Raw genomic sequence first — 26,435 nt, forward strand, 5'->3', positions numbered from 1 at the left:
TTAAATTTGTGTTTGGCTGGTGTGCACACGCATGTAAATTTGAGCACAACATTTTAACCTGAAAAATGTGTGCATTGTTAAATAAGTAAAAATCAATATCAGTGTCAATATTTATAACAGGTATTGTAATAGGTTCAAATAGGCTAAGAAAAACAGCAAACATGAATGACCGGGCACACATCATATTAAAATATAGATAATCTAGTCTCAATACATAGGTTTGATCAGAATGTACAGAAATAACACGATCTTATATAGTCTAGAATGGTCCTCTTTGCAGCTGATCAAGTGAACCATCATACGGAAGTGTTTTTGATAGAGATTGCAAAGCACTTCTACAAGCTGTTCTGGAAAAGGACCTCTGCTAAATGCATTTATAAAAGAGAGAAAAAAAAAAAAGGCAGTTTAAGTTCTACAGTATATATATATATATATATATATATATATATATATAAAAAGTAGTAATCTTTGGAAATTACAGTGGTGCTTGAAAATTTGTGAACCCTTTAATTTTCTGTATTTCTGCATAAATATAACCTAAAAACAGATTTCATACAAGTAGATAAAAGGAATCCAGTTAAACATATGAGGCAAAAAGTAGTATTATACTTGTCATTTATTTATTGAGGAAAATGATCCAATATTACATCTGTAAGTGGCAAAAGTACGCAAACCTCTAGGATTAGCAGTTAATTTGAAGGTGAAATTACAGTCAGGTGTTTGTCATCCCACTGATTAAAATCAGGTGGATTGGGCACCCGTTTTATTTAAAGACCAGGGATCCATCAAAGTCTGATCTTCACAACACATTTGTGGAAGTGTATCATGGCACGAACAAAGGTTTCGGAGGACCTCAGAAAAAGCGTTGATTATGCTCATCAGGCTGGAAAAGGTTACAAAACCATCTCTAAAGAGTTTGGACTCCGCTGATCCACAGTCAGTCAGATTGTGTACAAATAGAAGAAATTCAAGACCATCGTTACCTCCCCAGGAGTGGGCGACCAACAAAGATCACTCCAAGAGCAAGGCGTGTAATAGTGAGGTCACAAAGGTGCCCAGGGTAACTTCTAAGCAACTGAAGGCCTCTCACATTGGCTGATGTTAAATGTTCATGAGTCCACCATCAGGAGAACACTGAACAGCAATGGTGTGCATGGCAGGGTTGCAAGGAGAAAGCAACTGCTCTCCAAAAAGAACATTGCTGCTCGTCTGCAGTTTGCTAAAGATCACGTGGACAAGCCAGAAGGCTACTGGAAAAATATGTTTTGTGGACAGAGGAGACCAAAATAGAACTTTTTGGTTTAAATGAAAAGCGTTATGTTTGGAGAAAGGAAAGCACTGCATTCCAGCACAAGAACCTTATCCCATCTGTGAAATATGGTAGTGGTAGTATATTTGGGCCTGTTTTGCTGCATCGGGGCCAGGACAGCTTGCCATCATTGATGGAACAATGAATTCTGAATTATACCAGCAAATTCTAAAGGAAAATTGTCAGGACATCTGTCCATGAGCTGAATCTCAAGAGAAGGTGGGTCATGCAGCAAGACAACAACCCTGAGCACACAAGTCATTCTGCCAAAGAATGGTTAATAATGTTTTGGAATGGCCAAGTCAAAGTCCTGACCTTAATCCAATTGAAATGTTGTGGAAGGACCTGAAGCAAGCAGTTCATGTGAGGAAACCCACCAACATCCCAGAGTTGAAGCTGTTCTGTATGGAGGAATGGGCTAAAATTCCTCCAAGCTGGCATGCAGGACTGATCAAACAGTTACCGGAAATGTTTAGTTGCAGTTATTGCTACACAAGGGGCTCACACCAGATACTGAAAGCAAAGGCTCACATACTTTTGCCACTCACAGATATGTAATATTGGATAATTTCTCAATAAATAAAATGACCAATTATAATATTTTGTCTCATTTGTTTAACTGGGTTCTCTATCTACTTTTAGGACTTGTGTGAAAATCTGATGTTTTAGGTCATATTTATGCAGAAATATAGAAAATTCTAAAGGGCTCACAAACTTTCAAGCACCACTGTATAAAGTTGACCAAGTCAAGAGTTACACACTTACTACAGAAGCACGAGCAGGATATGAACACTTCAGCACTTGCAATACTTTCATGAATCCCAAATTTTCATATAAAATGCTCATACACATGTCCAAATGTATCCAGCTTGATAAATGAAATTCTTGATAAATAGCCTCTGTATATTTCATACAGAAAGGCTCATAAAAGACCAACCACTTGCACCAATCTTCCCAATACCGAAACTTTTAAAAATTAATTTTGTCTTGTCAATTTTCATTTTAAGCTCCCCATTTATGACCAAAAAAAAATATATATATACATCTCCATCCTTCTCACCCCCGGTGGGGGGTGGGGTGGTATCCATGTTATCCTCAAGCTTGGGTCCTCTACCAGAGGCCTGGGAGTTTGAGGGTTCTGCGCAGTATCTTCGATGTTCCTAGTACTGCACTCTTCTGGACTGAGGCTTCAGATGTTGTTCCTGGGATTTGCTGGAGCCACTCTCCCAGTTTGGGGGTTACTGCCCCAAGTGCCCCCACTACCACGGGGACCACGCAACCCTTGACCTTCCACATCCGATCCAGCTGCTCTTTCAACCCTTGATACTTCTCAAGTTTCTCATGTTCCTTCTTCTTGATGTTGGCGTCAGCTGGGATCGCCACATCTATCACCACCATGCTCTTCTGCTCTTTGTCCACCACTATGTCCGGATGGTTAGCCAGGATCCGTTTGTCAGTCTGGAAGCTGAAGTCCCACAGAACCTTGGCCCTGTTGTTCTCAGCCACCTTCTGTGGTATGGCCCATTGGGACTTGGGTACTTCTATTCCATACTGGTTGCAGATGTTCCTGTATACTATCCCAGCCACTTGGTTGTGCCTCTCCATGTACGCTGATCCAGCTAGCATCTTACACCCTGCTACTATGTGCTGGACTGTTTCAGGGGCTTCTTTGCACAGTCTGCATCTTGGATCTGATCTACTCTGGTAGATCCTGGCCTCTATGGCTCTTGTGCTTATGGCCTGTTCTTGTGCTGCCATGATTAGTGCCTCTGTGCTGTCTGTCAGTCCTGCATTATCCAGCCACTGGTAGGATTTCTTGATATCAGCCACTTCCTCTATCTGACGGTGGTACATGCCATGTAGGGGTTTGTCTCTCCAGGTTGTCTGTTCCTCCTCCTCCTCTGCACTCTCATCAGGGTTCTGCTGCCTGAGACATTCACTTAGCAGTTCATCCTTTGGGGCCATCTTTCTGATGTATTCTCGGATTTTCGAGGTTTCATCCTGGACCGTGGTCTTGACGCTCACTAGCCCTCGGCCTCCCTCTTTCCGCTTAGTGTATAGTCTCAGGGTGCTGGACTGGGGTGGAACCCTCCATGCATGGTGAGGAGCTTTCTAGTTTTGATATCTGTGGCTTCTATCTCTTCCTTTGGCCAGTTTATGATACCAGCGGGGTATCTGATGACTGGTAGTGCATACATGTTGATGGCTCAGACCTTGTTCTTACCATTCAGCTGACTTTTCAGGACCTGCCTTACTCTCTGGAGGTATTTGGCTGTGGTTGACTTCCTTGTGGCCTCTTCATGGTTTCCATTAGCCTGTGGGATGCCAAGGTACTTGTAGCTGTCTTGGATATCACCTATGTTGCCCTCTGGTAGGTCAATCCCCTCAGTCTGGATCATCTTGCCTCTCTTTGAGACCATCCGGCCACACTTGTCCAATCAGAATGACATCCCTATGTCATCGCTGTAGATCCGGGTGGTGTGGATCAGCGAGTCTATTTCTCGCTCGTTCCTGGCATACAGCTTGATGTCATCCATGTAGAGCAGGTGGCTGATTGTTGCCCCACTACGGAATCGGTACCCGTAGCCGCTCTTCATGATGATCTGACTGAGGGGGTTCAGGCCTATGCAGAACAGCAGTGGTGATAGCGCATCTCCTTGGTATATGCCGCACTTGATGTTGACTTGGGCAGTGGGTTTTGAGTTAGCCTCTAGGGTTGTCTTCCACATTTCCATTGAGTTCTGGATGAAGGTCCTTAGGTTCCTGTTGATCTTATACAGTTCCAGACATTCCAGTATCCATGTGTGTGGCATTGAGTCGTAGGCTTTCTTGTAGTCAATCCAGGCAGTGCACAGGTTGGTCTGTCTCTTCTTACAGTCTCGGGCGACTGTTCTATCGACCAGTAGCTGGTGCTTGGCTCCTCTGGTGTTACTGCCAATTCCTTTCTGTGCCTCGCTCATGTATTGAGCCACATGCTTACTCATTTTTGCCACAATGATGCCTGACAGGGCCTTCCATGTTGTGCAGAGACAGGTAATTGGCTGGTAGTTGGATGGGATGGGTCCCTTCTGGGGGTCCTTCATGATTAGGACTGTCCTGCCTTGGGTCAGCCATTCTGGGTGGGTTCCATCCCTCAGCAGCTGGTTCATCTGTGCTGCTGGATCATATCGGGGCCTGGTGCTGTCCAGCTCTTCATCTTTGACACTCTTTCTTGGACGTCTGCCATTGAGATGGTTACTGGTTCTTGTTCTGGGAGGTTGCTGTGGTCAGCTCTTAGGTCCACTAACCATTGGGCATCGGTGTTGTGTGATGCCTTTCTTTCCCATATGTCTTTCCAGTATTTTTCCACCTCAGCTCTTGGTGGGTCTGACCGGTTGTTGTTCCCCTGCCACTGAGAGTACACCTTGGCTGGTTCAGTGGAGAACAGCTTGTTTATTCTCCTGGCCTCTCCCTCCTTGGTGTATCTCTTCAACCGGGTGGCCAGAGCTGTTAGTCGCTGTTTGGCAGTTTCTGGTATGGAGAGTGAGTTGTACTTCCTGGGTGCCCCTTTATTCACCATGTTCCCTTTCTGTAGTTCAGCTAGCTGGCTAACTTCTCTCCGTGCTGCCTTTATCTTGGCCTCTAATCGTCTCTTCCATGGTGGATACTGTTTGTTATGTCCTGAGCCCACCTTGTGTCCAAGCATCTCCATGATTACTGTTGCTGTATCAGCTTGTTGGTCTCAGTGATAGTTCTTGTGGAGATTGTCTTCAGAGCAGCATTCACATCTACTAGTAGATCTTCTGAAGCTTCGGTATTTGTCGGGGGCTCCAGGTTTCCAGTTGGGTCACGATCTTCCTTCTCAGGTCAGCAGGCTTTTAGGTGTTGGGGCTTGGTACCCAATGATGACATCTCCCCCCTGACCTGTCTTCCTGGCTCCCCCTTGCCGTAGCATCGTTGTTGTATTTCATTAATCTCTAGTTGTGATAGTAGATTTCGATTACAGATGTTGGAACACTGGGCTAATAGCCTTTGTTAGCCTTGATTGTGGGTTTCGAAGTATCCAATGGTCCCACATTCGCTGCATGTATCCCCTCTCTCTGGGATTGCTTGTATAGTAGCATTCCAGCAAATCCGTATTTTCTGTCCTCATCCATCGATGTCTTGTTCCAGTAGCCCATTTCTCATCAGTTTGCCCTGGTTCCCTAGCAACTGACGCAGACCTTGTTGACCCGGGCGATGTCTGAGCCGGTATGACTGGATGATGTTTTGCCCCGACCAGGATTCAAACCCCGATCTCCTGCGTCGTAGTCAGTGAGCATTACCACTGTACTATCCAGCTGATTGAGAGAGATTTTTTTTTTTATATATCTGCACTTTCAGCAACCTGACATACAAGCAGCTCTACCCCAGTTTCACTGAAATGCTGCATTTCCCCCTTTTTCCTCAAAAGCTAGCTGTAGCTTGCTGATTGCTTTCCTTTTGTTGTCAATCACGTGTGCATAAATTAGGACACGTTTAATATAAATTAGTTGTACAGCACCAGTCAAGTGTTTGGACACCTTGTAAGTGAAATGTTTATTTTATTAATTAAAACCAAAAACCTGTCTTTTAGTAAACAATGGACTCCTTTCTCTTTACTTAGCTGAGCAGTTTTCTTGACAATATGGATTACTGGTACTACAGTTGCTGAATATGACTATTTTGTATAAAAATGCAGGTGATAAATTGCATGCATGGATTACTGAGAAAATGGTCCAAATTTCTTGACCTATCACCTTGAGTGACTCAGCAAAATGGCTACCAATCGCTTTGTCACCATAAGTGAGGAAGAATTATACACAATGAAAGAAAATGCTGTTCCTAAAAGCACAAAGGATGCTATGATGTTTGGTCTAAAACTATTCAAAGGGGAAATTGAGATTTATTTTAATTACTTCAAAACAAAGTATTTTATGTGCCTTGCATAGACAAGTGACAAGTCTGTGCTGTGCCTTTATTACATTTGCAGATCACTTTTGAAATAAAGGATTTTATTAAAAAAAAAAAAATCCTATTTAAAAATCACCTGTGCATTTATACGAAAACAATTCTCTGCCTCAGGCTCAGTGAATAATAACCAACTTTGTCCTGGTTATTCACCCATATTTACCTTGCCTTCAGTGAATAATTGTTACTGTTTGATTATCTCAAAACACGGCAGTGTAATGGTTAGCACTGTCGCCTCACAGCAAGAAGGCTCTGGGTCCAAGCCCAGTGGCTCACGAGGGCCTTTCTGTGTGGAGTTTGCATATTCTCCCCGTGTCTGTGTGGGTTTCCTCCGGGTGCTCCAGTTCCCCCCCACTCCAAAGACATGCAGGTTAGGTCAATTGGTGGCTCTAAATTGATCATAGGTGTGAATGGTTGTCTATTGCCACTTTTCCACTACCAACGCGGCTGAGTTGGGCTAAGTCGAGCTGAGTGGGGCTGTTGGAGTTGCATTTCGACTACAACCGCACTGAACCGTGCTGGCTGGAAGTGGGTGGACACATTGGGTGGAGTTAGCGAAAGTGGGTGGACGTCACGTGATGTCGTTAGGCGGCGCAAACAGTGACAGTGATCTTTTAAAGGATATGGGACATGAAACATAAAAAGCACGCTATATCAGTTTCTTTCCATTAAAAATATGAATTAATTGCATCAACAAACAAAATCATCTATTAAATTCAGCAAAATCGTTATATTCGTGATTATTATATGGCATTTCTGCTCGACTTCCGATATGCATTTTTTGCAACTGGAAGAGCCGCCGTCACGTGATATGTCACAAAAACTTTCGGGCACAGCACAAGTGGGTAGATGAATGGAGAAGTGGATGACAAGAAAATTGTTTTTATAGTTTTTAAAGTACATTGGACATCATACATTGGACATCATGGTGTATTGTGCTGCTTATGGTTGCAATAATTCCAGTGGGAAATGCCCTGGAGTAAGTTTTTTTGCATTCCCCAAGGACCCGAAGCTGAGGAAAGTGTGGGCTCACCTGCGCATGCGCAGTAGGCTTCGCGCATGCGCAGTAGGCTTCGCGCATGCGCAGTAGGCTTCGCGCATGCGCAGTAGGCTTCGCGCATGCGCAGTAGGCTTCGCGCATGCGCAGTAGGCTTCGCGCATGCGCAGTAGGCTTCGTAGGACAAATCCAAGAGGTAGGATAACTTTACAGAACATCTGTTGAAAAAAACCTTGCACCTACTGTTTCCCACAAACTGTGTTCGGACCATTTCACTGAGGATTCTTTCAACATTAATACTCAGGTACTGAGCGATATTAATTCATGAAACAGGAAGTATAAGGATGAGAAAAAAAAAAAAAAGTAGTTTAAATCGGGAAGCTGCGCACATTTGTGCCAGGCTGCACAAATGTGCGCAGCTTCCCGATTTAAACTGTTTTTTTCTCATCCTTATTAATTCATGAAACATGAAGTATATCGCTTTTTTTTTTTTTTTTTTAAATCGGATCTGCACGATTCAGCCGTGAAAAAGGCGGCATCCGCCGAAAGGTGCGCTGTTTGCATCCCTGCACGGAGGCCAGGGGACAGGGCAGGAATATTTTTGTTGATATGAGTGATCCGGTGCGATTTCGCAACCCCCCCCTGTTGAAGACCTCTGCGCTAAGTGACTGAAAGCCGAGGTAAGGATTAGTATAATAATTTTGGGTGTATCAATTATTTATCATCATAATTCTGACTCATTTTGCCATTTTGAATGTTTTCATCTCAGACTCTGGAAGCATTGTATCTCAATCTCGAAAAATATCAGCCAAAAAAAAAAAAAAAAAAAAACAACTAGCTTGCAAATGGACTTTAGCTAGATCTATGATGAACTTTCAATGTATGATACAAAAATAATACTTCTTTCAACAGATTATTAGCCTTTGAGCAGAATTGTTTTTAACTTACCAGGAAGTGTTATCGAGCCGACCGCTTTCAGTTTCATGGGGATTGAATGAACTCTCACTCTCAGAATCATCTGACCTGTCAGAGTAAAGACATGATCTATGTTCATGTGAATTTCCAGCTATTGGTTCGAATTGATAGGGTCCAACTTCACATCTCTGTGAAACATCGGGAATGTCACTGTCGATGGTGTCCATTTCGGTAACCTGTTTACATTAGATTCCCAAGCGCTGGCTCCTTGGAAAGTTTTTGTGACGTCACGGGTCACGTGACCACCTAGCTAATTAACGAATCCTTGTTTTATACTGATGTATAAAAAAAACTTGAATAAATGTGGCGATTTTCACATTTTTGACGCCCTGCAGTGATTTAGATGGCATTTCTTATGTCCTTTATACATAATTATGCCCAGGTAAAAATCCACGTCCCATATCCTTTAAGCGGTAGTCTCACGACCCGGATAGTAAACAATAAACATGGAGTCGTTAGTGTTGCTGGTCTTGGTGCTGTGGCTTGTTGTCACCGACAACACCAGCAGATACTGGCAAGAGCGTATAGATGAGGCGAGGCGCATAAGGCTTCAGAAATTCTCGTAATTCTTCTTCTTCCAGGTTTACGGTGTTTACAGATCCCAGCGTGCTCGCGGGGCATGTGAGGACACTCCTCCTCACCAATCAGTGCACAGGGGAGTGTCTGCTCACGCCCTTAGCCCCACTCGGCTCGGCTCGCTTCAGCCCAACTCCAAAACCGTGCGAGTTTTGGATGCTAAGCAGGGCTGAAGCGAGCCGAGTCGTGCTGCTCCAAGGTAGTCGAAATGCGAGCCATGTCGGGCTGAAGTGAGCTGAAGTGAGCTGAAAGAGGGTAGTGGAAAAGGGCCATATGTGTCAGCCCTGCAATGACCTGGCGACTTGTCCAGGGTGTATCCCACCGCTCGCCCAGTCAGCTGGGATAAGCTCCAGCTTGTCTGCGACACTGCACAGGATAAAGTGGTTACAGATAATGGATGGATGACCTCTAAACACATTAAGGAGGCAAGAAATTGCACTAATTAACTTTTGACAAGACACACCTGTTAACTGAAAAGCATTCCAGGTTACTACCTCATGAAGCTGGTTAAGATAATGTCAATAGTGTGCAAAGGGTCAAGGTAAATGGTGGATACTCTGAAGAATCTAAAATATGAAACTTTAAAATAAAACGTTTCCTACATACATTCCTTCATTGTTTTGATGTCTTCAGTATTGCTCTACAATCTAGAAAATAGTCCAGATGCGAGGGGAGACCCACAGACAACCATGAATGAGTAGGAATCTCCAAACTTTTGATTGGTACTGTACATGATGGTAAATTGGGATGTGTTGTATGCATATTGCATGCAAATAAGGGACTTATGGGTGAGAGCTTCGTTCCATGCAGCTGAAGTTTATTCATCAATTGCGCCCAGATCACCACTGATTTTTGTTGTTTCATGAATCAGACAGATTCCCTCAAATGTCAGTGTACTTAAACCTGTGCTTGTTTCTATGGGCTGTTTCACAATCCGGGTATTCAGGTCCATAGTAGTTTAAAAAACAACCCACCCTCATTTGTTTCTCTGCTACCAAAAATTACCTTTTGATATGGAAATTAACTGCAGAATTTCAAAGCTATAGGCCATATACTGGACGTTACTTGTGGTGAGAAGACAGCATATAGTGCATTTCTAAAATTGACCCATTTTCTTATAATCTACAAGTGTAAGGTATGCAAAGTGAAAAACTGCTGAAAATATATGTGATTTTAAGGATAAATGTTCAAATACTGTGCAGCAATGTTTGTAACTAATAACTGAAGTGGTGAATCCTTGCGGTTTTCTGGAGGGGACATTTTGATGGACACCATTTCAAGTCCTGTTTAATTTAGTTATTTTTTAAAACTGTGCAACAGACAATTCTGCTTCAAAAGAGACAAATATTTTCTTAAAATAATCATTTAAAACCTCATCATACAGTGAGCTTTCCAGAGAGGACATTTTTTGAGAGACAAAGGATCCAGTCAGAAGCATAGTTAAATAAATAACTAAATGGGAACTTCCACTTAAATATCTTTCTATTGTGAATGAAAATACATGTCCCAAAGTAAAACGTAGTTAGTGCTAAAACTGCAATTCTGAATTTAACCAGTAAAATCCAAGTAGAATTAAATTAAATGACCACAAGGTCAAAACAGAGCCTGCATTTGGCACTTAAGTTTGTAAGAGACATTAGTACTGTAGGTACGGCTGGTACGTCCCTGTAAAGTGTGCGCGTTACACACACACACAGTGTTATTCAAAAAGACAACTGTGATTGTGAAACAGCCCTTATGTAACTTTGGTAAAAATTGTGTGTACCTGAAGTTGTCGCATTTTGGCACAGGTGTTCATTTCAGAAAAATGCTCCACCTCCGTCAGCTTCAGATCCATGTCAGCCAGCCAGATGGCCATTTCCTCTTGCTGCCTCTCAAAGTCCTCCCACTGGAACACAAAGTGCTATAGGAAACACAGGCACATGGACAGTAATGTAGGACTCCGACTGTCCACATATTTTATATAGCATAATCAATCAATCAATCAATCAATCTATTGCACCTGGGGGGGGGCTATCATTATGGACATGTGTGGATCTGATACAGTCAGACTTAAGATTAGGCTAAAAGAATTCAGAGGTTACAGAGAATAAAACATCAATGTATAGTAAAGTGATGGTGTGAGGAGATTAAAATTGGGTGAACATGTTCTTAAATAGTGGATCTCATTAGGCATTTAGGAGGTACACATGTATAGATCATTTTACATTCATGACTAAGCAGAGGTATTGGAACCCTATGTACCTTCAACCGACGGCACACAGTGTCCAAAGTGGTGCTTAGCTTGTCCCAGCGCTGCCCACATTCTTTGGTCATATTTATCAGCCTGGTCTTCATTGAGCCCATGAACAGCCCTAACAGGATGTGGCTTGTCTGGCTCAGGCTGTCCAGCTGGGTCAAGCGCAGCCTAGCCTCGGTGCGCAAACTCTGGGGACAGAATTACACCAGTTGGTTTATGAATAAACACAATATGAATGAAAAACCCATACAGAGCCAGCACATAAGGGTATTTTTGCATTTGATTTTGGGGAGAATCAGGTGGGATTGGATAGGTGTCAATGATCTCTTGCATGCAACACTGCTTGATAAACGTGCCATTATTATGATTTGGGATCATTTACTTTTACTGCAAGTGATCCTAGATTTTTAGGCTCTTATAGTATTAAGCAAGGTTTGCATGTGTTAGGATATCCACCTTTACTGCAGACCATGTCAAAATGTATGGCAAGTTCCTCTTACTCAAAATTTACATGGAGCTTTTTATTTCTGTGGTCAGGTATCCTCAGGTAAAAATGTTGGAAAGGTGTCACTGTGGTGGCCACTTCACCTCAAACTTCTGCAGTTCCTCTTTGGCTGTGGTGTATAGCACATGGCTGGACTTTGGGGAAGCAGCTGATTTCTCTGCCAATCGTAACCAATCATCCAAACGAGAGTATTCCTTCATAAACCTGTGCCAGAGTATCCACCTCCTCTCCAATCTAATACACAGGTACATCGATCAGGGAGACAGAAACGATACACACAGATCAATACAACAGCTTACTTTTCATCATATTTGAAGCAATGTACACAGTGTCAACTATACCAGTATGTAAGCAATGCATTGTATGCTCATTTTTCTAAACACAAGTTACTTACTGTACACAGCCTTCAAGGGAGAACATGTTATCTTCGCTCAAGTCTGCTAGTGACAACCAGTCCTGTAGACCATCATGTCCTGGGTGGTCTTTAACCAAGTCAAATGCTTCAGTGTACCAATCTAAAGCCTTCTGAGTACTCATGCTGCCAGTGTGCTTGTGCATCTCATTGTTCCCTTTATCATGTTCTATGTGCAAAATTGGAGTGGCTTTGAGCACTGTTTTCCTTGACAGCACCCAGCGTCACCTGTTAGCAAGAAAACAGCAAGATGTGAGATCAAGAAGAGAAAATATAAAATGTTCTGTGATGTCCTTAACAAATGTGGTCTGCACTCCCCGTTTGTTTTATCTGGGCAAGTCAGGGGGAGGAAGCATAATTAGACATTAAGGAATATTTTAAATGCATACACATACCCAAGCTATGCAACCACTTTAAATACAGTTGTCTTAATTGTCAAAATGTTAAGCTACAACTTCTCACTAACTTATAGTAAGTAAGGAAGTTCTCTTCATCTCTCTTATCAGTCTCAATCTGTGTGCATTTCTACTGATGGATTCCTTAAAAATACGATTTATAGTGTGTCTACAATTAATCAGTGTTTAAATCTGCACTTGTTTCTACACAAAGTTGATGAATATCAAGCAACATTCTTTATGGGGATATATGCTTGATAGCATCCTTGCATGACTGGCCAACATCTAACCATGTAGACAGAACAACAAAATGATGCAAGCAAGTTTGGCCTTCCAGGTTGTCTTAAGGTCTGAGCTCCCTAGAAGAAATGCGAGCTAAATTAAGACTCCTAAAACCATCTAAGAAAATCCTACTGAACTATATTTAAAATGTTGGCTTTGGCTACCCAGACGTCAAAGCAGGTATTCTGGCCTAGAGGCTTTAAAAGGGAGCTGGGAGGAGATGCTACAATCAAGCTCTCCTGCACATCTACCCTGGTGCTTTTGCAGTATTGCATCCTATGTTTAGCTATGCAAGGTTGAAAATCAATTTATATACGTTAGTCAAGAAGATCTCTTTAGCCCATTATATAACCTAGGGCAAAGGCCAGCAAGGGCTATGCTGCATTAATGCCAAGTGCACTAATAAAAAGGGGCTGACTCAGCTTTCCCAGAATCCAGTTCATTGTTTTTGTTTACATAGTACATCTAAGCACTGTTTTGAAAGCAGGTAACTGCTACTCCGTTAGTACTTTGTGCAGCAAAAGCACCACAGATTCACTGCAAGTGATCCCTTTGAAACCCATCTTGGACTTATTGTCCATATGTGTACCATACATGGAAGCTTTGAACAAAATGTGCACTCTTGTTCTAGCCAAGGCCAGTTCAGGTCCTTTATAATGGAATAACGGAAGGAAAGTGGAATGGATTGGCTGAAAGAAATTAAACACAGATACTTTGATAAAGGATCTTCCATTTCTCAGAACACTTTAAGGTCTACATCTTAAAATGTTGCCAAATTGTAGTGGGTTGTTTTTGGAATATTGCTAGCATTAAAACCGGCAACTGCGTTATATAGTGAGAGGATTCTGGGAAGGGTGAGCAAACCCCTTTAACCTCTTTCATCTCCTCACCATTTTGCATAAGTGTTGAAGTTAATAGAACATGTTGGGGGGGGGGGAACTCACTTGTACACAAAATCAAATCACAACCCTGAGAGTTAAAGTGTTAATCAAGGTCAATGATATTTAACTATACTTTCACTGAAGCTGGTTTGAATTTTTAATCTTCTACCCACAAAATCATTGTCTAAGCAGATAACAAATTAGACTTTGTATGACTGACCCTGATGCAACAGCTTAGGCACCTTAGATGGAAAAATACTTATGGACTTTGGGATACAACTTCAATGCCCATAAATCAGCCTTATACCCATTACCCAAAAGAGTTACGAGGCTGCCACCTCAGCCCTGGAAGGGGAAAGCACCACATAGATTTTCCTCGCTTTCATACCTCCAAAATGCGCTAGACAGAGCAAGATGGGCCACACAGGGCCATGGCCTTTGTCAATCAAAAGTGCTGCACTCAAGTGTCTGTGGCTAAAGTCAGAGCCTATTTTTCAGTACACAGGAGAGTTTAGTGTGTCTCAGACTGCACACAAGGCTAATCCCCTTTCTCAGTCACACCCCATGCAGGAATAATAGCACAGACTATGTCTGGGTTTATAAACAGACTTGTCTTCTATCATAACTTGGTCTCTTCAAGCCTTTAGCACCCATCAGTCAGCAACAAAGCCATCATTTATCTGTAATTTTGCTTTTCACCTCTGTCAACTGCACCTCAGGTATACTCAGGTTTCTGGCTCTGTTGAAATGACTCATTTGTCAGGGTTTGAATGTACAGCTATGCAGCAAGCATTCCACAGGGGAACCCATTAAGCCATTGGAGCGAGTCTTGAGGTACTGGAGTTGAAAATCGAAGTCTGTGGTTTTGTTCTTTCACAACCTATGAAGAGTCTTGGTCAAGCCAAGGAGAAAAATTGAGTGCTAATGTGAACATTGTCTACATGTCACTCCAAAGCTCAGCAGCAGGCAAGACATGAACCGCAGAGGTTATTCCAACCAGTTCTGTGTGGAACAAGAATGTGAACCCACCTTACTAAAAAGGTATGCATAACGACAGCAAGAAGGGAAAAACAAACAAACCAATCTTCATTTCCATGCGTTTCAATCGAGATTCTTCTAAACAAATTCCACCCCAGAAATTTTTGTACTGGTCTAACATCCAGGACAAAAGGTGCCACATTTTCTTATATGTACCACTACAAATCCAGTATAATTAGTCAGAGAATACACCTATACCTCAGGTCAGACCATTCAGTGACATGATGACTGGTTAAAACTTGTCTTTCCTGGAAAACATCCTGCACATGCTTTGACAATTGGTCTAGTACAGGTAGAAGTTAAGCTAACAAAACACAAATGAAGCACTGTCGGATATATAATAGGCAAACATTATGGATACCTTATCTCTCATTTAGGCACTGTCCAGGGGTTGGCTTTGCTTAGGCAAAGCAAGTGCATCTGGGTACTTTTCCATAACACAGCCTGCATTTGAATGAGCCGGAGATGAATAAACACTCAAACTGCTGGGGATCTAGCCTTGGACAAAAGGTGAGGCAGCAATGATAACTCCAGTCTCAGAGACAGATAAAAACCTAATGATGGTCTCAGTGCATCAGTGAAGTCCAGATCACTCCATGACTTTATGGTTTTTTATGGTTTGGCACCAAGCGAACTTTGAAGAGGAGTTCACTCTGTGCAGAGCACATACACAGTCAATGTAAATCTAACCGGGAAGATCACTATTGCTGCTCAATGGCATATAAAAATGACCCAATTACTCTGACTTTGAAACAACCTCCTAACACACAAGCTTAATATGACTGCTCAGAAGCAAAGGACAAATTTGCATTGGTCGTTGTTTTATATTTAGAAAAGCGTCTTCCTAATTTTAAGTTTAAAAGCTTAGTGCTCATTCATAGGGGTGTTTTAATTAACGGTGGTGTTCATACTTCAGAGCCATTAAGCATATCCTTTACTGCCTGACAAACCATTAGCGTCAAAGCATCTCAACCTTTGATATATGATAAGGTTTCGGTTTTCATTTTATTGATCAGTTTGTGTATTAGAACCATTAACAATTCTACATTTAAGAATTCCAGACAGTAAAGCACAGTTAACGACTCCAGAAAACATGTTTCCACTGCTCGAGTCTAGTGCAGGAGCATTTTATACCACTCCAATTGGCTCATTACACATCGTAATCTTGGGTTTGTGTGCAACTGCTTAGCCATGGAAACCAGTTTCATGAAGCTTTAGATATGCCAATATTGCTTCCAGTGGTAGCTTGGAACTCTAACAGTGGATAGGCTTTTTTTTTTTTAAATATGCTATACACTTCAGCCTTCAGCAGCCACACTCTACAAGTTTGCATGGCCTGCCATTTCGTGGCTGCTGTTGCTCTGAGATGCATCCATTTCACAATAATAGCACTTACAGTTGACCAGGTCACATGTAGCAGGACAGAAACTTCACTGACTTGTGGAAAAGGTGGCATACTATGACTGTGCCACATTTAAAGCCACCAAGTTCAATACCACCCATTCTGCAATGTTTGTCTTTGAGGATTGCATGGCTATGGGGTTGATTTTATACACCTGTTAGCAACTGACGTGGCTGAAACAACTGAACTCAATTAGGGAGAGGTGCCCACACACTTTTGGCCACATAATGTACCTTATTAATGGCTGAACAACAATATCTGTGGCCTGTAGTTTTGACCATCAGCCAAGCACATCTGCATGATTTTAGCACATTCTGTTCAAAGTGATCTTACAAACTGCCCACACTACTGTATAACCCATGTTCCATAAAGTCAGCTCAGTTTGGCATCAACCACTCTTAAATGTTGCTAGGACTTACAGTATTTTTATTATTGCAGAGACCCACTGATTAACAGATAAGATGGATGTACTATATTCAAAACCACTGGACAATTTAAAGCCATGTAAACCTTAAGATGCATTTAATGAGAGATGGGTGTACATATACACCTTTGTGTGGTGACAGAGTACCACACACTCCTCTCTGTGCCACTAGGAAGAAGGGCAGAAGCAGCTTAAAGGGGACCCATCTGCATTTCTGGGGACAGGCTCGGAGAAGTGATAGAGTTGGGAAGCCATGGCTTACTCTTCCTCCACATCCATCCACTTCCCTCTTTGCCCACACCTCTGTCCTCCCTTCCCATCCTCTCAGAGACTGCACTCATTGTCTCATCACTGCCACAAGCCCAAATGAGGAACAAACAGGCCTTTCTCAGTGTCCGGACAGGGAGATGAGGTTGGTGCCAGGACACCTGATCTCCCCTTCCCCCCGATTCCCATAGAGACCAAGCTATGCAGGAGAAGATACATTGGGGAGAGCAACAAGTAGAGCAAACTCATTTCAACTGCTCCTGCCTCATGGGACCTACTTAAAATACATCATTGTCCCTTTACAGAAAATGTAGGTCCTACACTGTTAACACAGACCCTCTATACACTTATCTGGTCTAAATGCACAGCCCAAGTCTGAAGTATAGGATTAAATAGCTACTTAGAGTTTTTATCATCTTCACATAGTCTTAATACAATGGCTTGGAATTTGCTTGAGGAATTACTTGGCTGCCTGATATGTGCAGCATATATAGAGATTAGCAACTGGATGGAGATCAGAAGAAATTCAGACCTTTACCAACCTAGAATTATACATTAACCAGACCCAAAACCAAGTCCAGCCAAACCTGTAAATCCAGGTGTAATGAAGTGTCATGATGGCAAACACACTGGTTTTATATTTCTTTATCAAGCTTACAGACATTCACAAGCATTCCTCATTTGCACAGAAGCTTGTAACATGAGATTTACTGAATAGTCACATATTCAGATTGTAGTCTAGCTGTATGCAAAATGACTCCCACCAGGTCATTTTCAAATTACTAAAATAAAATATGGACCACAGAGACTATGATCATCCGAGAAATCAATTTAGTTTATCTCTGATTTCACGTGTGGAATGACTAGAGTTTGTTATTTCAGCTCTGCTTCTTTTGCCAACAGGCTCATAGCAGGTGTAAAGCTGAGGGAGAATAACTGAACCTCATTCACCTGACAGCTAAGGATTCACTCAAGGACAGACAGCACGTTTCTCTGTGCAGAGTGTGTCTGTCTGTGACGTAGCAACGTCATACCCTGAAGCAAGGGCATTCTCTCTGGGGGGAGGGGAGAATGCATGTGTTAAAGATCAAGTGTGTGGGTACACATTTCTCAAATCAATTTAGCTAAATGAAACTGATTTGCATTAAGAACAGTCCTAAAATGCTCAAATCACACTACCATTAAAGCCTGTATGCAGAAGTGAATCAACACACCATCACTCATCTCTTAAAAGGGAGGTGTGTGTGCAGCCACCATAATGTTATTTTGGTGAAATCTGAGAGCAGGTTCTCTTTTGCCCAGGAGCCCTGGGAGTTTCATACAGCAGGCCTGAAACTGGCCGATAATCACAATGAAGTGGGTGCTCATTAGGGCTCTGCTGGATGTCAATAGAACCAAAGAGCATGAAACTGAAAGGCCAATTAGTTCTGGTACAGGACAACATTCATGAAGAGAGTTGGAGGAGTCTCTCTGAAAGAGGAGGGCAGTCTATGGAATCCTGGGTTAAATGCAAAATATTTTACCATTGAATTCCATTATTTCACATGGACATTATTACCATGTTCTCATATTTCATACAATAACTTCATGTTGAGTACAAACTCTTAAGCTTAAGGTGCCCATTAGAAAATCTTTACCAAAAGACTAATATGCACTCTAATTCCTTCACTAGATTTAATTCAGAAGCATGAACCAAAGCAACTGTAAATATTTAATCAAACCAATTACAAAAGTGGAAATTGGATGGAATAGTCTGACATACCACGGCTTTCTGGAGACTTGATAAGAGACATTTGATGGATTTAGGCAAGAGCAGGTAAATGGCTCTATCCTCCTGAGCCTGCATGAGCTATAAACTATACAAACTGAACTTTGGGACAGCAAAGCGTATTTAGCCTTTAAACTGAGATAGTGGCTCAAGAGGAAATTAACCCACTACAAGCCAGACTATACAGCTACATGATTTTAGCACATTCTGTTCAAAATGATCTCATACACACACACACACACACTATATATATATATATATATATATATATATATATATATATATATATATATATATATATATATATATAAACTGACACATATGAAAATGCCTTGCCACTATGCCTCTTTTGTGCATTAAGATTGTTTAGACAGAGGAAAGCTATACCCTATTGAAAATGATCAAAGCCCCCAAAGTCTCATTTCAATGAGCTTTACATGTTGAACAAAGTAGAAACGTCAGTAAAAGGTGAAAAGCTTGAATACTGGATAAGAGTACATGCAATTAATGACACTTTAATAGTATTTTTTTGATGTATTAATAGGTGATATAAAAAAGATATACATGAAAGTATAGGTAAAGTCCAGTTCTAATGCAGTACAGTGCACTATGTCCCTTCATTGATCACACAAAATGGGTCTCAGCATCACATTTCACAGGTTAAAACGAATGAATGGACTCACAGACACCCAGGAGGCAACCAAGTGGCTGACTTGACATACACCAACAATGACATACCAACTTTGCCACAGGCAGGCTGTTATTTATAAACATATAGTCTTAAAACAACGAAGAACCGAGAAAATGCAAGAGCTGGTTGAGCAACAAGCTCTAGCCGAACAACAGCAATGATTTAAGGCCAGAGAATAGATCACACAAGAATGCCAGGCTTAATGAAGGCTTACGAACATAGAACAAAAACCTTTTTCAAATACTTTTGGGACAACAGACGATGTTCGTGTCGTCTATAAATATTTAATCACGCAATTAAGTAAACTGCAGTCTCTCAACATCGAACTAATGTTTCTGCTCCATACTCTAAAGCTTCCCGATATCATCGATAAGAATGATAGTTGAGAGTAAACACTACACTTACTTGTGGATGCTCCCGACTTCCTGCAGAACCTAATTAAGTTCCATACGACTTGATAACGAACATAAATAATATCCTCAAAACAATACTATATTACAGATCCTAGTCTTTAAACACGCACAACACAGCGCAATATATAAACTCCAATTTTTCTTAAAACAGAACACTCAAACCACCTTATAAACACAGGTGAAGAAGCAAATGCATGAGAGTTTCAGTTAAGCCGAAATATCACCTGACACAGGTAGTCTGAAACCACGCCCCCGGTTCACGTGATTTGCTTTTTTTTCCTTTTTTTTTTTTTTTTTTTATCTCTAGTTGTTTAATTCCCAGTGCAGACAGAGCTAAGTCAGTAGGACTTCCATAATAACGTTATTTAACCAGTAAACAAAATTTGCCCGCTGAGCCTGTTGTTTTTATTGGCCTAAATAAAAAAAGTATGAAGTGATTTTTGTTCCATGTAATTCAAGCAAAATATTGCTTATATGACTAATAATTGTACTCTATAATTCAATAACGTTATCAAAAACACTGCTCTTCTTTTCCAGTTACGTCTAAACAAACAAAAACACATGGTCGCTGTGCTCTTATTCTTCTTTAATGTAAGCCACCTAAGAACTATTTTTTTCCCCCCTGGAGAGCTGCAGGCAACCCTTCCAAAAGCTTTGTTTTGCTGATTACAGAGGAACAAAGGAGATACCCTCAGGGGCATGCCTTACTCTGTGACAAGCACTGGCCCCAAACATGACAAGACGGAATGACACCATTTAGCGGCTTTGATCAGAACCGAAGAGGATCGTGTGCCAACACACCAGCGTCTTTGAGATCTGCCAGACAACCTTCACTCATGCAGCACTCACACAGATAGCCTCCTAACCCAGCCAGGAAGAACAGGACGTGGAAGCTCTCACTCATTCCCTGCATGGCTAGGGTTCCTTCTGGGATAATTTCCTGCACCCGTCTGAAGGATTACTCACTCGGCTCATTATGAACAAAACACACTATAATTATGCAATGGACTGGATTTATTTGCTGAACTCCCACTTTAATTGTACAGGCAAGATGAGCTCTCAGAATGGCCCAGCCACGAAAAACAATAGCACGTGTCCAATGAGGTGTAAAGGTCAGGAGGTCACAGGCTTTATTACAGAATGGACACAAAGGTAAACTTTACTGTCACAATGTCATTACATAAAAACGAATGGTGTGGTTCGATTGCTAATCAAACGCTGTATTAATAATGACATGTCAATGTTTATAGCATCACTGTTCCTGTGAACATTACTGATCTGGTTTAGAGACAGATGCTCTGGATGATGGAGTTACCATGAAAATCCTACACACGCATTAAATATGGGTGGATAATACACAAATGTTTGTGTTGGGGGACTGGTGTGTTTGGGAGCCTTTCACCTGTAACACAGGTGCACGGATGCGCGTTTTGTTCATGAAAAAAAATAATATCAGCCTCTCTCTTCAACAAAATGATTCTCGGGTTATAGACCTTTAGAGACGCTACAAAACATCTCTTTATTTATTTCGTGTGCACAACTGACTTCAGTTTTATGCATTTCGTAAATTGTGCCTTTCTGGATAATTTGTGCTCTCTTGCAAGGATAACGCGCCCATGGAGCACTCTGGGAGATTACTGGGAGCTTAGGAATGAAAGTCATTTTATTTGAGTACTGTTCGTTTACATCCATCTCGAGCTGTGCAATCTCATGCTGCCTTGCAACTGATAAACAATTCAAAGGCTTGCTTTAAATCAGCATATGGACGGCAATAAAGCTCACGCGCGCTTAATATCCTCGTTAGCATCCGCGTGCTCGCAGTAATGAAATGGGAGGCACGTGCTCCCAATATGTCTCCATAACACATCTCAATGAAGGGTAACACTTTAATTAAAGAATCAGCCTTAACACGTCATCTTTAAGCAAAGCATACATTAATCAAAAAGTGGCCACAACGAGTAAGTAAATAAGCTAATTCATGAGCAGGACTCTGTGTATACCTACTCAAAAAGTCCCACTCTTACAATGAGTCATTCAGTGTTTTCATTGTAATGGTTCTCCTTTAAGGCTTTATTTTAATATGAGAGCGCTCTCTTCTGGCAGTGCTCTGTACTGCAAGGCACCTATCACATAGAAGAAGAAGAAGCCTTTGTCGCACGTACACTCAAGCACAATCTTAAGCACACAGTGAAATTCCTCCTCTGCATTTAACCCATCTGAAGCAGTGAACACACATTCACACACAAGTGAGCAATGAGGGGGCGCGCACACACACACACACACACACACAAAGCAATGGGCAGCTATGCTACAGCACCCGGGGAGCAGTTGGGGTTACAGTAGGTGCCTTGCTCAAGAGCACTTTAGCCCAACCTCAGGCCATGGCTGCCCCATGTTAGCCTAACCGCAAAGGCTTTGATGTCATGTCCTCGCACCAATTACCTTTCACGTTTATACTGCACTCAAATGTTAAATAGATCCAATAATTTTTGATGTATTTTGCAGGATTCCTTTTGAGAGGAGTAATGAAAGGTTTGCCAGGACAGATGATTGATCATCAGTACTCTGCAGCCTAAAATGGCTTGAGACAACAAGTTTTGCTTGTTTCTCATTCCTAAAGTAAATCAAGGTAAATGTTATGAAAGTAAATGTTTCCAAATCAAGGAAACATTTGATCTTGAATACAGTTTCTTTATCTAGGTTAACCAATTGAACTGTAATGAGTACTGAGGTGAAATAAGGTGCTATATGATATGGACATGAGTGTTTTACTGGGAAATACACCACTCATATTTTTCATATGAGCTATATCCGGGACATGGAAAACCAAAACCGTGACATAAATCTCTGTATGTCACTCATGAGGAAATCAGTTAATTGTTTTGATAAATTTGGGTACTTTTTGTTTGTGAATGTGTTTAAATAATAAAAATAAAATCACATGTTGGCTTGAAGATATGAAGTTTATCTTCTTGTATTGAAAAACTCACATTTTTCATATGAAATACATGCGGACCTGAGTGACATTTAAATAATATTGGCTAGCTTTTTTTCCATGGTATATCAGATATATTCCATTCAGCTAGCATGATACTGAACAAGGTGAAGACAAGTTTGTTTACAATTGTCATAGTCGCTTGCTCGCGTGGAAGTTTTATGTCTCCAATGTGAGATGTTGTATTGTCTTGACAGCAACGCAGTATCATAAACCATATTCAACACTCATTCTCCATTGGGCAGAGTGATGTAATACATGTAGGATAAGCGATATGCTAACAATATTGTCATGCTATCAAATGAAATGAATGGAACCCGCTATAAGGGAATAGAATATATGTTTTTATTCCATCGAAAAAGTGTCCTGTATGTATAATAATTCTCAGTATTTCATGCTGATGATGTAATTCCCAGTGTTTTCCAGCTGATTTGATGTGAGTTGTCAAAATGGCGGACCAGTTCAAAATTAAAATACTTTTGATTAATTTGCATATTTTTTTGTGTGTGGATGTGTCCATATAATATGAAGAATATGACACGGTGGCGTGAAGATATGAAGTTTATCTTCTCGTATTGAAAATATTTTGATTTGTTCCTTCACTCGCTCGTGATATATACATTCACCAATCGAAGATAAACCTCATATCTTTGCACAACTGTGTAATATCCTCTTTTAGGAACAGCTGCAGTTTAATAAACATTAATGTGTGACACATGATGCACAGTGGTAGCATACATTGTTGTATACCTTCCTCAGTATTTTTTTTTTTACTTCCCTTTGCATTATATTATTTGGCCTTTTGTTATGGCTCAACACTCTTGGACTGAATATATTCTAAACAGGACCTTTATATTTCAGTAAATATCCATCTATTTCTTTTTTTTAATACTAAAGACTAAATAACAACAGGCTTCTCTTTCCCATTTTTTTCTACATTTGTGTTAAACCTGTTTAGATGTTTCACAGTTGAATCAATTTTTTTATTTTTGGCCATTTTTGGATTCATGTCTGTTTCAGTGAAACCTATGTTACGTGTTCAGACCAGAGCCATTGCTGAGCCCTCACTATAAGCATGCATTTCTGCTTGAAAGATGTTATGCCTTTGCTAATTGCCTGTTGGCCTGAATTGAATCCTAACTGCAATAGTGGAGGCTCATACTTGTGTGTGCTTGCTACTCACAGAAATGTGTATCACAAAACTGAAAATGGGTCACATCAATTCATAATTCAATGCTGTGCTCAGCGAAATGATCTTTTAGTCTGCACCATGTGGTGCTGTACTGTGCTATTTTCATTGTTAGCCAGTGTCGCTTTGATGGATGTTGATGTTTTTAATGCCTGGGCTGCTGTTGCTTTGATTTTTTGACCTCTATCTATTGGATAATATTGCACTCTTAATCTGTTCTGCAGATTTATAATTAATTAGTATAAAACACTCCAAAATGATAGCCATTGAAAGAGCTGTATCATGATCACAAATATTTTCCATTAAGTCTTTTCTAAACCTATGCAGATAGCTTTTTAAAAACAGCTGAAACTCGGTTGAAAATGTAGGCGGGTGTTATTAAAGTGATTTATATAGCACTGTAATAAAGTCCTTGTGGGAAAGACCTGTGTTTTCAACATTACTTTTCATCTATTACTTTTAAGTTAATCTCAATTTATTGGCATGTTTTATGAGAAAAAAGGATCAGATCACAATAATTTGAGTATTTTAATTGGAGTAGACTTTTCAAATTCTGTTCATAACAGTACTGCCAGTCAGAGATACAGTATATAAACATATCTAAATGGTATAAGTTGAAATTACTTGTATAATACTGTATAACTGTATTCTAACTGGATTACTGTATATACTGTAGTATTGTACAATTATGCATATAATTTCGTGCTGAAAACTTTGAAAACCAACCAAAAAAATACCCACAAAACAAACAAACAAACAAACAAACAAACAAACAAACAAACAAACAAACAAAAACGAGTTATTACTCCTTGAAAAACTTGCACCTCCATGTGAAACAAAAAGATGGCGACGTTGTCACACTTTATATTTCACTTGAGGGCGCGACTGTACTTTCGAGTCACTGAGTCCTATTTCTGTCAATTAATGAAATAAGCAACAATTAGTGTGTTGTAACCTGCACGATCACCCTTTACAGAATAAAACCGATAAACAAAGAACTAGTCCACACCCCATTTATTCAAGATGATCACAAGACTTTCGTCTATACAGCAAGTCGACTTTCATCTCGCAAACTTCAGAGAAATTCGCTGCTCTTTTTTCGCATTTGGGCTTTGAACTTCTAACATCAATACGTGACGCCATCATTTTAAAGCCCATCAGAGTCTGAGGTCATGAAACCAGGCTACATGGGTTAATGCGGACTTATCTGATGTTCCACACACTTAATAAAGTGAAAGTTTGATAAAACTTCAAATTGCTTTGAATGATCGACAACGACAAACTCTAATTTTTAAAGCTCTTTCATTTGGCTGATTTCATTATTTTGTTCCTAGAATGACTCAGAATTTATATATATATATATATATATATATATATATATATATATATATATATATATATATATATATATATATATATATATATGTGTGTGTGTGTCGATATTCTTGTCACCCATGAACAGATAGGAAACAGTAACTGCATTGGTTTTAATACACTGGCTACAAATAATCGATTATAACCGTCATTAGTATTTGGTTGTGCGATCATACTAGAATATATCGAGTAAACTACTATTACAATCGAAAGTACACTTCACCTTATTATTGTTCCTACATTATAGGCTATTTAACGTTTCATATTTTGAAATATTTAATTAGACCTGTGTGATAAGCTTACTGTAGTTGAGTGTTTTTAGTTTTTGAACAGAAAAGTGTCAAAGTAATCAAAACCTAGAAGTACAAAGGATTTCAAGCCCCTTTAAGTGTCATATCAAAAGATAATTGCTTTGTAGTAGGCCTTTGAAGAACCTTTGTACCTCCACTGAACACAGAGGTGATAATTGACCAGTAATGGACTTATTAATCTTAATCTTGGACTTAAGATGGTGGAGAGAATAAATATCAGTCTTACTTCAGACTGAACAGAAGAACTTGAGAGTTACCAGAACGAGGATTTCATTGATTAGAAGATAACCGAGACATGAACATGGATGCACCGAAGTTCTCCAACTTCACTATTGATTACATTCTCGGGGAAAGGACTGAACCTCACACGCATGCAGAGCTTTCATCAGCATCGCAGAGCTTTAAAGAAGATTTTAGTAACATGAGGCTGCCTTCAGCGAGTGGATTTACCCCTCAGGTTAGCGGGGTACCAGTGATGGGTTTCCCTGCACCCTGTTCGGGCCTCAACGATACAGCAGCTTGTTATAACACTTTCCACTGCTGTGGCCCTGTCACTTACTATCAGACCACCTTTAACCTGGGTGCCTGCGGCGGGGAGCACTGGTTTCATGCCCAGCCAGGTAAGACTTAGATTTCTAATAGGTACAATTTAATTTACCTGTATATGAAGTTTTTTTCTTTGACAAATCGGCACGCAGCAAATCAATGCATATAACCTGGAAGTGGTTCAACCATGACTCTTCTACAGGCCAAGAAAATCCCCATAATTAAGCTATGTCTGTATGTAACTTTGTGTGCGTCTTTTCTCATACCAAATCATATTCTCTGATAGGACTGCATATCGCTGTAATTTTACTTTAAGGTATAACATTGAAGATCGCCTGCCAAAAATCCTGTCTCTTTGACATGAACTGAGTTCTACAGTACTGTGCAAAAGTCTTAGGCACCCTGTTTTTGTTTTTTAAGTACAAATTTTGTTATAGATTTTTATTTTATGACTTCTACATTGTTGAGTCAGAATAAA

The 26,435-nt window shown here is 40.6% G+C and overlaps 1 protein-coding gene across 3 annotated transcripts in view; it reads right to left on the reverse strand.

Moving 5' to 3' along the window:
• si:ch211-137a8.2 (uncharacterized protein LOC777613 homolog) overlaps positions 1 to 19,743 on the reverse strand; it is a 32,497-nt gene extending 12,754 nt beyond the window's left edge. For all 3 annotated transcript variants that reach the window (XM_060944073.1, XM_060944074.1, XM_060944075.1), the window contains exons 1-5: positions 19,535 to 19,743; positions 11,964 to 12,209; positions 11,653 to 11,803; positions 11,070 to 11,252; positions 10,591 to 10,728 (exon numbers count right to left, since the gene is read on the reverse strand). In XM_060944073.1, coding sequence (XP_060800056.1) covers positions 10,591 to 10,728; positions 11,070 to 11,252; positions 11,653 to 11,803; positions 11,964 to 12,127 — 636 coding nt within the window. In that variant the 5' untranslated portion in view covers positions 12,128 to 12,209; positions 19,535 to 19,743. The remainder of the gene's footprint in view (positions 1 to 10,590; positions 10,729 to 11,069; positions 11,253 to 11,652; positions 11,804 to 11,963; positions 12,210 to 19,534) is intronic.
• Between the last annotated feature and the right edge of the window lie 6,692 nt (positions 19,744 to 26,435).

The sequence above is a fragment of the Neoarius graeffei genome, chromosome 17, assembly GCF_027579695.1.
Source record: "Neoarius graeffei isolate fNeoGra1 chromosome 17, fNeoGra1.pri, whole genome shotgun sequence".
Classification (NCBI taxonomy): domain Eukaryota; kingdom Metazoa; phylum Chordata; class Actinopteri; order Siluriformes; family Ariidae; genus Neoarius; species Neoarius graeffei.